At 36.8% G+C, this 15,030-nt stretch overlaps 1 protein-coding gene across 1 annotated transcript; it reads left to right on the forward strand.

The window, feature by feature from the left end:
- The first annotated feature begins 5,752 nt into the window (after positions 1-5,752).
- On the forward strand, positions 5,753-6,987 carry LOC107915221 (cytochrome P450 CYP749A22). The gene is made up of 3 exons (XM_016844386.2): positions 5,753-5,949; positions 6,088-6,466; positions 6,547-6,987. The coding sequence occupies exons 1-3, from the start codon at positions 5,753-5,755 to the stop codon at positions 6,985-6,987; spliced, it is 1,017 nt and encodes a 338-aa protein (XP_016699875.2).
- The last annotated feature ends 8,043 nt before the right edge of the window (positions 6,988-15,030 follow it).

Here is a 15,030-nt window from a genome sequence, read left to right on the forward strand (position 1 = left end):
CACATAAAATGTTAGATATAAATTAAAAAAGTAATTTCATTGAAAGCATTATTCCAAAAAAAAAAAACAAAATAATTATTTTTTGGCTTTCTAGCTTAGAATAAAATCTAATTTGAATTCATGCATGGTTTTGTGTTGAAAAGTGTTTTCCATCGCTACTACTTACATATTGGAGGATTCTTTGGACAGAACATGACTCCAGCAATGATTGCTGTTGGGAAGAAACCGAACAACCGAAACAAAGCGAAAGCACAACCGGTGTTCTTTCTCTCCTTATAACTCCTGTCAAAAAATTATGGCAAGCACAATAGCACAAGATATGTTCTCTAGCAACCTTAATCAACCACAAATCAACTAATGCAACCACAACAAAAATAAATAGAGACACCGATATTTTTACGTGGAAAACCCCTTTAAATCAAGGGTAAAAAACCACGGGACTTTAGAGTCCGATAAAGAGCTCTACTATCATCAAATGTTCGACTACAAGATCACAATATCAAGCCTACAACAAGCATTCAACTCCGACAAGGCTAACAATATGTAATCTTTAGCAAAAGAGAGAAAAATGAGAGAACATCACCAAAAACGTAGCTGCTGAAAAATGGGTATTTCTGACGCTACAAGACTCGGATGAAAAATCCGACCGTACAAAGTCAAGAACACCTTATCACCTAGCTGCTGTCCAAAAATCAGCTCAATCGAACCACGGATGGACCTTCGATCGAAGAGTTGATCACTGCTGCACCAAGCTTGAAAAACTGAAATTTTCTTCTCTCTTTCTCTCTGTTTTAATTTGAGATATATATTTTTTTTTTTGCTCTCCTGCTAAAATTTTTGCCCAACACCCGTTAAAAAAACCCCAAAGTGGCTTTTTGACAAAACCAAAGAAGGGACAAAACATTATAGCATAAAATATGGGTTTCCCACATAGTGGGACCCATACCCAACAAATCTCCCCCTCCAACTATGTGGGGAATGCCTCCATACCGGAGGTCAAACAACATGCTTCAAATTTTCCTCTTGGTAAGGCCTTCGTCAACATATCAGCACCATTATCATTAGTGTGTATCTTCTCAAGCTCTAACAGCTTAGCTTCAAGAACATCTCGTATCCAATGGTACCTCACATCAATATGCTTAGATCTAGCATGAAAAGTTGAGTTCTTACCAAGATGAATAGCACTCTGGCTATCACAGTACAGGACATACTTCTCCTGAGTAAAACCAAGCTCATGCACAAACTTCTTCATCCAAAGCATCTCCTTACACGCTTCGGTTGCTGCAATGAACTCTGATTCGGTGGTGGACAATGCAACACACTTTTGCAGTCTCGATTGCCATGCCACAGCTCCCCCTGCATAAGTGATTAAGTAACCTGAAGTAGATCTCCTCGAGTCAATGTCTCCGGCCATGTCTGAATCTGTATACCCAACAAGAACAGGTTTCTCATTGCCGAAACAAAGTTTCATGTTGGAAGTGCCACGAAGATATCTCATAATCCACTTCACTGCATTCCAATGCTCTCTGCCTGGATTAGAAAGAAACCGACTAACTGTACCAACGGCATAAGCCAAGTCTGGTCTCGTGCAAACCATTGCGTATATCAAACTACCCACGGCTGAAGAGTAAGGAATTTTCTGCATCTCTTCCTTCTCCTTTTCTGTGGAAGGACTATGCTTAACACTCAATCTAAAGTGCATAGCAAAGGGAGTATTCACCGCTTTAGCTTTGTCCATACTAAACCTTTGAAGTACTTTCTCAATGTACCTCTCTTGTGATAACCATAATTTCTTGGCCTTTCTATCACGTGTCAGTCTTATGCCAAGAATTTGCTTTGCTGGCCCCAAATCCTTCATTGCAAAGGATTTACTCAACTCTTGTTTCAACTTCTCAATTCTAGAAGCATTCTGACCAACAATAAGCATATCATCAACATAGAGCAAAAGAATAATAAAATCATCACCAGAGAATCTCTTAACAAACACACAATGATCAGAAGTAGTCTTCTTGTAGCCTTGCTCCCCCATAACAGACTCAAACTTCTTGTACCATTGCCTTGGAGCTTGCTTCAAACCATACAAGCTCTTCTTCAATCTGCACACATTGTCCTCTTTCCCTTGTGCAACAAAACCCTCTGGCTGCTCCATGTAAAGCTCTTCTTCCAAGTCACCATGAAGAAAAGCAGTTTTCACATCCATTTGTTCAACCTCTAGGTCATAACAAGCTACCAAACTCAGTATAGTTCTGATAGAGGACATCTTCACAACCGGAGAAAATATTTCTTCAAAATCAACCCCTTTTTTCTGAGTATAACCCTTAACGACCAATCTAGCTTTGTATCGTGGAGATGAAGACTTATCTTCTTGCTTCAACCTGTAAACCCACCGATTATTCAAAGCTCTTTTGCCTTTAGGCAGTTTCACCAATTCAAAAGTATGGTTCTCATGCAAGGATTGAAGTTCGTCTTTCATCGCTTCAACCCACTGATCTTTGCATTCACTCTCCATAGCCTCTTCATAACATTCAGGTTCTCCCCCGTCAGTCAAAAGAACATATTCATCAGGAGAATACCTGACAGAAGATCGTCGATCTCTGGAAGACCTTCGAAGTGGAACTGCTGGTGGAGCTATAGGTGCTTGTTGTTGATCATTCACAACATCATCTATGGGAGTATCAAAGTCACCTATAGTCTGATGGTCACCACTAACATCACCATGCACATCATCCTGGATAGGATCTGGTGAAGAGTCTAGGGGAACCGGATTCACATCGATCAAGTCACCACTACCTTGTGAATCCACTTTCTCCGTCTTATCAATGTCATCAATGGTCTGATCCTCAATGAAGACAACATCTCTGCTTCTCACGAGTTTCTTCTGAACTGGATCATAGAGTCTATAACCAAACTCACCATCTAGACCATAACCAATAAAAATGCATTGTCGAGCCTTGGCATCCAACTTGGATCTTTCATCCTTTGGAACATGAACAAATGCTTTACAACCGAACACACGTAGGTGATCATATGACACGTCTTTACCAAACCAAACTCTATCTGGCACATCACCTTTCAAAGGAACACTAGGAGACAGATTTATCACATGTGTCACTGTATTCAAAGCTTCAGCCCAAAACGATCTTGGTAACTTTGCATCTGACAACAAACATCTGACTCTCTCAATCAATGTTCGGTTCATTCTTTCAGCTAACCCATTTAACTGTGGAGTCTTTGGTGGTGTTCTCTGATGTCTGATTCCCTGTCGCAGACAATACTCATGAAACGACCCTGTGTACTCGCCACCATTATCAGTACGAATGCACTTCAACTTCTTCCCAGTTTCCCTTTCAACTGATGCTTGAAATTGTTTAAACACCTCAAAGACTTGATTTTTAGACTTCAAAGTGTAAACCCATAGCTTTCTTGAACAATCATCAATGAAAGTCACAAAGTAAAGTGCACCACCATGTGATCTTACTTTTATCGGACCACAAACATCTGAATGGACCAACTCTAGCAACTCTGATTTCCTATGAGGAGGATGGCTTCTAAATGAAACTCTTTTCTGCTTTCCTGCTAGACAATGAGCACAATTCTTCAGTGTAGCATTCTTTAAACCTGAAAGTTGATTCTTCTTCGCTAAACAGTTAAGCCCCTTCTCACTCATGTGACTGAGTCGTTTATGCCACAACTCAGTTGAGTTGTCATTCAGTGTCACATTCACCGTCTCTCGAGAAGTCAAAGCTTGCATCAAGTACAAATTTGAGCTCTTCTTTCCTCGAGCCACAACCAAGGAGCCTTTAGTCAGCTTCCACTGCCCTTCACTGAAGGTGTTACAAAATCCCTCATCATCAAGCTTTCCTGCAGAAATCAAATTCAAACGGACATCCGGTGCATGTCTGACATCCTTGAGAGTTAACTTTGTTCCATTGTTACTTACCAAGCTAACATCTCCCATACCAATAACCGAAACCAAACCATCATTACCCATCTTCAATACCCCAAAATCACCAGGAGTATAAGATGTGAAGAATTCCTTCCTCGACGTGACATGAAGTGATGCACCAGTATCAATCACCCAACTGGTCTCGTCGCATGCTAGGTTGACCAAATTCTGATCACAAATAACTAACAAATCTTCACGAGTAACAGTAGCAACACGCTCGGATTTTTCATCGTCATTCCGGTCGTGTTTATCACCACCACCTTTGTTTTCTTTCTTCCACTTGAAGCAATATTTCTTGATATGACCTTTCTTACCACAATGATGACACTCAAGATTCTTGTATCTCGATCTTGACTTGCTTCGGCTTTTATCTCTACCCTTTCCATCTTTGTCTCTGTTTCTTCCCCTGTTCTCGATAACCAACACCTCGGACTGTGATGTAGAACCCTGAGATCTTCTTCTAACCTCTTCATTCAACACACCACTCTTAGCCAAATCCAAAGTAATAATACCCTGTGGGGCAGAATTAATGAGTGAGACTCGAAAGGTCTCCCAAGAGTCTGGTAGAGTAGCAAGCAACCAAAGTCCTAAAATCTCGTCATCAAATTTGACACCCATACCAAGCAACTGATTCATCATACTCTGAAATTCACTAACATGGTCAGCTATAGACATTCCTTCTTTATATTTCAGCGCCATCATTTTCTTCAGCAAAAATAACTTGTTATTGCCCGACCTCGAAGCATACAAGCTTTCAAGCTTCTCCCACAATGTTCGAGCATGTGTCTCCTGATCAATGTGATTGTAAACATTTTCTTCAACAAATTGCCGAATAAAGCCACACACTTGTTGATGCTCAAATTCCCATTCTTCATCACTTTTCGAATCGGGTTTTTGAGTAGTAAAGACCGGAAGATGCAAAGCCTTCACAAACAACAAGTCCTTCATTTTATTCCGCCAAAGTTGATAATTTGTGCCATTCAACATAATCATCTTGCTCGTATTAATTTCCATAATTATCTGACACAATAACCAAGCTCTGGTACCAGTTTGTTGGGAAGAAACCGAACAACCGAAACAAAGCGAAAGCACAACCGGTGTTCTTTCTCTCCTTATAACTCCTGTCAAAAAATTATGGCAAGCACAATAGCACAAGATATGTTCTCTAGCAACCTTAATCAACCACAAATCAACTAATGCAACCACAACAAAAATAAATAGAGACACCGATATTTTTACGTGGAAAACCCCTTTAAATCAAGGGTAAAAAACCACGGGACTTTAGAGTCCGATAAAGAGCTCTACTATCATCAAATGTTCGACTACAAGATCACAATATCAAGCCTACAACAAGCATTCAACTCCGACAAGGCTAACAATATGTAATCTTTAGCAAAAGAGAGAAAAATGAGAGAACATCACCAAAAACGTAGCTGCTGAAAAATGGGTATTTCTGACGCTACAAGACTCGGATGAAAAATCCGACCGTACAAAGTCAAGAACACCTTATCACCTAGCTGCTGTCCAAAAATCAGCTCAATCGAACCACGGATGGACCTTCGATCGAAGAGTTGATCACTGCTGCACCAAGCTTGAAAAATTGAAATTTTCTTCTCTCTTTCTCTCTGTTTTAATTTGAGATATTTTTTTTTTTTGCTCTCCTGCTAAAATTTTTGCCCAACACCCGTTAAAAAAACCCCAAAGTGGCTTTTTGACAAAACCAAAGAAGGGACAAAACATTATAGCATAAAATATGGGTTTCCCACATAGTGGGACCCATACCCAACAATTGCTAGTGTTGAAACAATGCTAGAAAAGTGGAAGGGCCAAGAAGGCCAGGAGATTGAAGTGTTTCAAGAATTTAGATTATTGACTTCAGAAGTGATTTCCAAAACAGCATTTGGTAGCAGTTACTTGGAGGGGGAGAAGATTTTTGCCCTGCTGTACAAGTTGAAAATACTTGTTAATCTAAATATGTCCAAGACTACAATTCCTTTCATCAAGTATGTTCCCTATAACCTTAGTTAATCCCAAGTTTTTCCTTTATTTCAATTAGCTTTTGAATGCAAATTTTGGACTTTTATTCCCCATAGCTTTTGGTTTTCTCCTTATATATAGCTTACCATAGTTTGCTTTTCCAGCAAGCTATGGAAATCTACTGATTTGCTAGAGTCTGAAAAACTTGCAAAAGGAATACAAGATTGTGTAATAAAGATTGTTAAGAAGAGAGAAGACCAAGTTGTGAATGGGGAAGCCGATAGCTTCGGCAATGATTTTTTTGGATTACTTGTAGATGCCTATAATGATTTGGATGAGAAAAATAAGCTTTCATTGCAAGACCTGGTAGATGAATGTAAAACTTTCTACATTGCCGGACAAGAAACAGTTAATTCCCTACTGGGATGGATAGTCTTGCATTTGGCAATCTATGGAGATTGGCAAGAAAAAGCAAGAAGGGAGGTGATTGACATATTTGGTAACCAAAATCCTCATCTCGAAGGCATCACCAAACTTAAAACAGTAAGCAAACAATCAAACCAAGATTTTAAATAGCCTTCACAACATGATGTAATCTAACATATTTTCTATTTTGCAAACAGATGACCATGATCATCAATGAAACTCTAAGATTGTATGGTCCGTCAAATGGCTTGGCAAGAACAGTTGCAAGAGAAGTACAGTTGGGAAAGTTAGTCTTGCCTGCTAAATTAGATATTCTGCCTCTAAATATTGGACTTCACCGTGACCCTCACTTGTGGGGGGATAATGTGCATCTTTTTAAACCAGAGAGATTTGCCGACGGGATTGCCAAAGCTACCAATTACACCGCGGCTGCATTTTTGCCCTTCGGATTGGGTCCTCGATCTTGTGTTGGTATGACATTTGCAACAATAGAAACCAAGATTGCTCTCTCCATGATTCTACAACGTTACACCATTACTCTTTCCCCTGCCTATGTCCACTCTCCAATACTTATTCTCACCGTTCGACCACAACATGGAATTCAAGTAATAATTGAACCGCTACATAATAATTTTTGAATTACATAGCTATTAAGAGATGACAATTAATATATCTAAGGTTCTAGCTTTTACTACCCCTTCTCTATTCCTAAGCTATTCCCACCTTTATATATAATGATATGCAAGTAGCTACCGGTTTCCCATATGGTAAAACATGCAATCAATAAAAAAGAATGTGTTAAGGCAAGTTTTAGGAGTAGTGACTTAAGATGTGACTGTTACACTTGGCACTACGCAAGCCACAAAATTTTCCTTATTGTTGGTAATTTTGACCCAAATATTTTGATTATTTTGCTTGCATCTTTTTTAGAATTTGATGCGGTCGTTGAAAGCACAAAAAATATCTTATCCCTAATAAATAATGAAAAAGAATAGTAAAAGGGAAGTTGGGTCAAATCCTTAGGGACTGGACTTGCAAAATATCTTGCTCCGTAAAATCCTAGGCAAAATCTTGCCCAAGAAAACTTGGGTGCCTGAAAAAAATAAAATAAAAAAATAACATAATAAAATGTTTGGATTTGAAAACGAAAAATAAAATAAAAACAAATTTAAGAATATTGAATCTAAAATTAGAGAAATTAAAAATAGAATTGAGAGAAAAGAAATTCTTATGGGAGATTCCAGCCTCCAGTTGTCTCGTTCCGCCTTGGGTTCAATCCTCGGCTTTTAGATGATCCTTCCCAAACCCAATAAGCCAGTTATAGTGGAAGAGGACGCCTACGACCACCAGCTCCAAGGATTTAGACTTACGATTTAGTGGAATTTGACTCTAGCCAACAATCACTTCTGTGGGATCGTCTTATGCTAGATCAACGCTTCTCAATGGCAAATCCCACGCCATTTTGTCTCTTGGGCTCGCCAACCTCTGACGCAGTAAGCTAACGAACCGACTGTGCAACCTTCCCAAAACATACAAAGCGGCCGCCTTTGCATACGTTGAAAAGCTTACTTTTTAAGGGACATGGACGGAAGCGTCAGCCCCGTAGTGCGGAGAAACGAAGAATACTCAGCGAGGAGGCTAAGTACGAATTCTAAGCCTCATGAACTCTTTTGGGGATTTTTGACAACCTTCGGCTAGATGGGTTTAGTGGCTCATGGTTGTGGTAGAAAAGAAAATAAATAAATAAAAATAAAGATTTTATTAAAAAGAAATATGAGAAGAACAAAAGCCTAAACTTTTGGGGAGAAAGTGTTTTTAGAAAAATATCTGGATCCCCTTTTGAGTCACTTCACCCCCTATTTATAGTGCTAGGGGAGATAGTCTAATCCTACTTAAATTCCTAAAAGATAAATACATTTAATTGAAGATAAATAAAGATAAAATAAAATCCTAAAAATAATCCTTAATAATTATCTCAATATTAATTATCCTAATATAATTAAAATAAAGTTTAATAGAATAAAATCTCTTCTTTTTGCATTTCAACCCTTGTGTCCTCCATGCTTGCACTTTTGGCACCAACTTTTCCTCTTGTGTCGCACATTGGCCCATTTTATCTCTAAATTCACGCTTTTGGCCCTAAATTTTGCTTTTGCCTCAAATTTAGTCCCTATGAGATAAAAGATCATAAATAGCTCAAATTAGCAAGATCATACTCAGAATAAATACATAATTAATACATAAAAATACATTATTCTAGAGTGTTATCAGAATATTGTTTAGATAATCTCGTGTTTATTATTAAAGAAGAGATTGAATGAAATAAAATTACTTTTCAAGGATTCTTATGTGGCCTACTTACCTTATATACTAAGATATGCAATCCAAGAAGATGTAGACTAACTTTATGATATTTTATATCCTTATATTAATGATAATTGATTTGATGAGATTTTGATAAATCAAGATGAATTAAAAGTTACTTTGTGAAGGTGGGTTTGTGCTCTAAATATGGAAGGTGTAAGGCCCAATATTTGCCCGGCTCATAAACCAAAAAATAAGCCAGTTAAAAGCCCATGAATCAAAAAATAATAATACAAAAACAAAATTAATAATAGTCTAAATGTCCATTTACAGACATCAAACCCAATCAACCCAATTGGCCTAGATCCTAGCCCAAACCTAAACCCGATTCTAATGCCCATCAGCCAACCCCAGCCCAATGGCCCAAATCCACCGAAACCCTAGCCTTCTTTAGCAGCATTCACCCCCCAACCGCCGCAACAGTGGCCTCCTCTCCCTAGCCACGCGCACCTCACGCACGTAGCGCCATCACGAGCCTCCAGTTGGCCTCGTACGGCCTCGCACCTGCAACAACCTACAGCGAACGCAACAAACAAAGCAGGGGCAGAGCAAAACAACAGAAAATGATAGCAAAAAGGGCAGAAATAGTAGGATATTCTTGGGGAACTTTTTTCATTTTTTCGGCAATAAAAATGCCATTTTCCAGCATTTGTAAGGGAGGGGGGAACGCATATTGTAGAACATACGCAGAAAATCAATACAAAAGAAAGAAAAAAAAAGGTTTTCTTTTCCTTCCACTTTCTTTTCTTCTCCGATGGTTTTTTTCTTATCGTTTGTTATTAGCCTCATATAAGTCTATATATATAGAGCAAATAACAGAAAGAGGGAGAAGTTAGAACTCTTACCTGGCCGCCGGATCTCTGACCATCTCCGTCGCCATCGGAGTCTCGGCAGGGGTCGAGAGCGCAAGAGAGGCGCAGAGAGGAGAGCGTTTAAGTTCTCTATTTTTTTGTTTTTTTATTTATTTTATTTTTCTTTTATTTTTTCTCTTTCTTTTCGTTTTGAAAGAATGAAAGGATGCCTATCAGATTAGGGTTTTAACTTTGGCCCTTATGGGATGTGAAACGACGCCGTTTGGAGTCTGATCAGTGGCTCCAAAACGGTGCCATATTGGAGCCATGACCCGATAACCCGATCCGATCGTGGCTTGACCCGCGTGTTTTGAAAAGGGAGGGTTATTTGCGCTCCAAGTCCTCCTTGTTTGTGTTTGGTTTCAAGTTGGTTTATGCTGCTTCTTTTAAATTTGGCCTATCATTTCATTTCTGTTTCATTTTAGTCCGTGTTGAAACGCTGGGTGTTAGGGTGGGGATTATTTCCTGATTGGTCATTCGCCCTTTTAGCGCATTTTATTTTGGTCCCTGGACCATTCTTTTAGTTATTTACAGCTTTAATCTCGAAATTCATCTTAATTTTTAATTTAGTCTTTTTATTATTCTGTTTATTTTTTATTTATTTTTATTTAAAATTAATAAGTTTAATATTATCACCATTGGTATTACCTATTATTGCCATATTTCTATTTATTTGTTTAGCTAAATGTAAATATCTTTAAATATCTTTATTATTATTATTTTTTACCCACTTATACTGTTTTTAAACTTTGTTTTATATATATATATATATACTTATATATATTTTTATATTCTATAATCTATATGCATTTTTATTTATATATATATGTATATACATGCGACTTCTATACTTTATAATTTTTTTAAATATATATATATATATGCACGTATACATTTTTATAACCTATACATATATTTAACAATTCCTAAATATATATTTTTATGTTCTATTGTTTTAAATATGTACATACTTATATTTTCATATATATTTCTATAATTTATATATATTAATATATCAATACACATTTTAATTTCACGAATATATATATACTTACATGCTTTTTTATCTTACAAATTTTTTATACCTATATATACATATATATATATTACTCTTGTAATTTTATTCATTTCTTTATTTATCTTTTATTTATATTTTCATCATCATTTAGAATGAATGTTATAATTTTATTGCTTATATGTTTGCAATTGTGTATTTTATTAGTTTGTCTTTGTATTTATTTTACTTCGTAGCCCTCGTTTGTATTATTTTGCTTACATCATCATCATTCCATTACGCCCATTTTATTTAGATTTTCAAAAAAAAGAAATTTAAAAAAATATAAGTAATAATCAGTATTTGGGATCTTCGAAAGAATCAAGCCCTAACGTATTGGGTTCCGATTTTCTTCGTTGAATCTAAATAATCGAGATTTTCTTTACATACAAATTTCAAATAACCCATTCTCGGGAATTCGACACGTTGTGTCCTAACGCATTGGATATGACATGTTATTTTCTCGAGACGAGGATTTTTCTAACAAAGGCAATATTCGATATTTAGGGATATTGTGAAATCAAGCCCTAACTTACTGGGTCTTGATTTTCTCATTTAATTCAAATAATCGGATAACCTTCTCAAAACGCATGGGTTTTAAAAGTCAAGAGATAAATTTAATTTTGAAGATTTAAAATGTTGCACTCTAACTTACTGAGTGTGACGATTTATTTCTTTGAAATAAGTGAATCTCATCGTCTAATTCATTTTATCCAAAAGAAAAGGATCGTATTTTAAAATCTTTTCAAAATTTCGACATTAAGACGTTAAACTATCAATTCGGTACCAATTTTGGGCGTTACGAGGGTGCTAACCCTTCCTCGTGCGTAACTAACTCCCGAACCTATTTTCTCAGAAATTCGCAGACCTAAAATTATTTTCAAGGTGACCCGATCACACCTTAATAATAAAAGATCGGTGGCGGCTCCCAATTTTCATTTTCAAAAGTCGATCCACGGTTTTCTAAAATGGTTTCGATAGAAGGCTTGTTCAACCTTGATAAATGTTTTATCATTGAGGTAGACTTTTTTGAAGTAGTTGCCAAAGTGCCAATGGTAGTGTCCTTCGTATCTAGCACTACAACAAGCAACAAAACTTGTCATTTTTGGTGTTGAAAATCTTTTCCACAAAATCAATTGGGCAATGACTTGTGGACGTGTGCTGGTACACGGTTTACAAATTGATTTTCATGATATTTGAATGTATTTGAAAATGTTTACAAATTGGTACCAAAGATGAGAAAGGATCGAATTGTAAAATGATGTTTAGAAATGTGTACTAAGCCCGAATGAACATATGATAGGATACAATTGGCATGCCAATAGGGGTATTTCGCACGCTGTATGGGTTTGATATGTGATGAGGTAATGATGTGCTGATCACACTGATTGTATCAAAATTTAGCATTTATTGCGAATTATTAAGTTATAGTTACAGTGATTCAGGTGTATTTTGGGGGGAGGATGTGTAGCCTATAAGCTTGGCACTCAGTGCCCAGGTGTGTTTCTGGAGGGATGTATAGTCTACAGGCTTGACACTTAGTGCCCAAGTGTGTTCATCAATGGTATGGCTCGTTTGAGCAATCATATGTGTTTTAAGTGGTTACCCATGTATTCGTATTTGTTCATTATAGTTCATCAAGTTAACGGTTTTTATAAATGGGACATTGGTTGAATAGTAATAAATATAATATAATAAATGATAGTTGAATGATGTAAAGTTTGCTTATGTTCAATGGTTAGTTGACATGATATTGATTTGGATCAATTTGTATAATATGGAATGATATGACTTAAATGTGATGAACTCACTGTTGATATGAATTGTGGTAATAGGATAAATCGTTTAGTTAATTGTTTTGTCATGTAATTGTGGGAATTAAGGTAAGTTACATTGTTTTAAACCTATGAACTTACTAAGCTTATTTAAAGCATACTCTGTTTCATTTTCTATTTCTTGTAGTTAACATTTTGCAGAACTAGGTGATAGGATCATCTCGAAGGTCATACTATCCAACCTCCACTTTGGTAGACTTTTAAACCATTAAACTCAGTAATGTGGCATGTAATAGGAGTTGATTTGTAAATACATGTTTTGTTGAAGTTGAGTGTTAAATGGTGATGTATAATTGTATATATGTTTGTTAGCAAGTTGATATGCTAACTTTTGACTTGAATGATAGCATTTGAATGTAATGTTTTGGTGATAGGGTCATTTATGCGTGATGATAATTTGGTGTTTGGATTTCATATAAGGCATATATGTGATCATAATCTAATTGACATGAGATAAGATTAATTACTTGAATTGATGCATGTTATATTATGGTGCTATTGAGGCATATTAATTAGATTCTAGGGATCATGGTTTGTGATTTATTTTGGCATGAAATTGTACATTTTGGATGAGTTATCAAGTGGATAGTTATTATGCATAACTTAGGTGATGAATTGATTTTGATAGTTTGTTGAAAAAGGTACCTTTTTTGTATACACAGGCTAACACACGGCCAAATATTACACACGGGTAAGTGACATGGTCGTATGCTTTGTTTTTAATTGGGAGGTTTTGGGTTACACAGTTCCAATTTGTTACATGGGGTGACCACACGCCCATGTGATACTGTAGATTTGGTCATTAGAATTTCCACACGGTTTTAGTCTCTCTCACAGCCTAGCCACACGGCCGTGTGATTGTTTGTAAGTTTTTGCATTTAGGTTCCCACGATTTCATTGAGTTACACGGCCAGGTTGCACGACCATGTGACTCGAATTTCGCACGGTCACCGATCGTAACACGGCCTAAGCACACAACCATGTAACCCTGTATTGCAAATTTCTCCTTGATGTTTAAAAGTTTGTAATTAAGTCTTTATTTGTTTCTAGGTTGGTTTAAGAGCTTTCATAAGCTTGATTGAGACTCGTAATTGTTTGTAGGTCATATTATAAATGAACTATAAATTGTTTTGTTGTTTCATTGAATGTTAAAGTTAGAAATGTATGTGATTTATTCAATTAACTGTTGTAGAATCCTGTAGCTCGGGCCCGACAACCGGACCGGGTGAGGGGTGTTACTTACCAATAATGATGATCAAGTGGAATGTTCCAAGAAGTATGTTTTGATCCTTGTTGAAATCTCTAACCATCAAGTTATTTTTTCATTATTGTGGAGCTCTTGGTCATATTAGACCTAAATACTTTAACATGTTGAAAGATTAATGGTGGAAGCAAGTAGTGGCAGAACCAACGCCCACTGCTCCTATCACTGCTCCAGGTCAAGGGTAAAAATCTATATGAGGGAGAATGAGAGGTCATCTCATGGATTTGATGAACATAAGAAGAGAAACTGGGTTATCTGTCATTATTGTAATATGGTTGGTCATATCAAACCGCATTGTTATAAGATGTTGAATGACCTAATATGACAATTGTTTGAAGACAAGTTGCAACTCAATCAAGATACAACTAGAAACATGTATGGGTGAGAAAAGATTGACAATTGATTGATGTATGTTAGAATCGTGAAGTGGAAACTGACGCAACAACTTTTGAAAATCAAGATGAAAATATTTATGCTCTCTAGAGATCTTGTGGTAAAAATCCTTGTTGCTCCATGAGTTATAACTCTCACCTACAGAGCTATTGATAAGTTAGCATCCATTGCACCCTATGTTGAAACACCTTATTGAGGGGGAGTGTGTTAATGCTACAATTAAGGGGGAGTTTCTTCTTTGCCATGCTTTTTGTTATTGATTCTGTTTATTCATGATGTTGCCTACATGTTATTACTTTATGTAATTGATAAAACTTTAGCTTATGGAGATGTCGAGAAGAGCGGCAACCTTGGCCAAACTGCTAGGTAATGCCATAATATAACCCATGGCCCATCCATTAGCACCTTTGAGTAATCATCGTCATCCTGAAACTTGATCAAGTAAAAATCTTTCTTCAAATCCATTAATTGAATGGATTTATTCAGCTTTCAGAGTACATACACCTTGTTAGAGAAAGCATTAAAAGTTATGCGTCGGCCCAAAAGTTTGATGTTGACAGTACCCACACCATACGCTTCTCAATAAATTTGTGAACCTGATTTGAAAAACTAAGAGAAGGTATTCCATCAACATTAGTCGTTGTGATGTCCCCTCATGGAACTCAAAATCATCATCTTGTGAAACACTAGAATGATGTAATGAAGAACCCAAAAAACGTGTCCTTAAAGGATGTCCTAGGCATCATTGGTTCCTTCATCTGCAAACCATTCCTACCAACCATCTGATCGTCAATATCCGGTAGCTCATCCGGTCGCCTCCATACCTTCTTGGTTGTCTGACCAAAGTTGACACTGGAAGTAGCGGAGTTGGAGCCAATCACAAAAGCACCTCTGGAGAAATTCTATAACATGTAAGTCAT

The sequence above is a fragment of the Gossypium hirsutum genome, chromosome D02 (assembly GCF_007990345.1).
Source record: "Gossypium hirsutum isolate 1008001.06 chromosome D02, Gossypium_hirsutum_v2.1, whole genome shotgun sequence".
Lineage (NCBI taxonomy): Eukaryota > Viridiplantae > Streptophyta > Magnoliopsida > Malvales > Malvaceae > Gossypium > Gossypium hirsutum.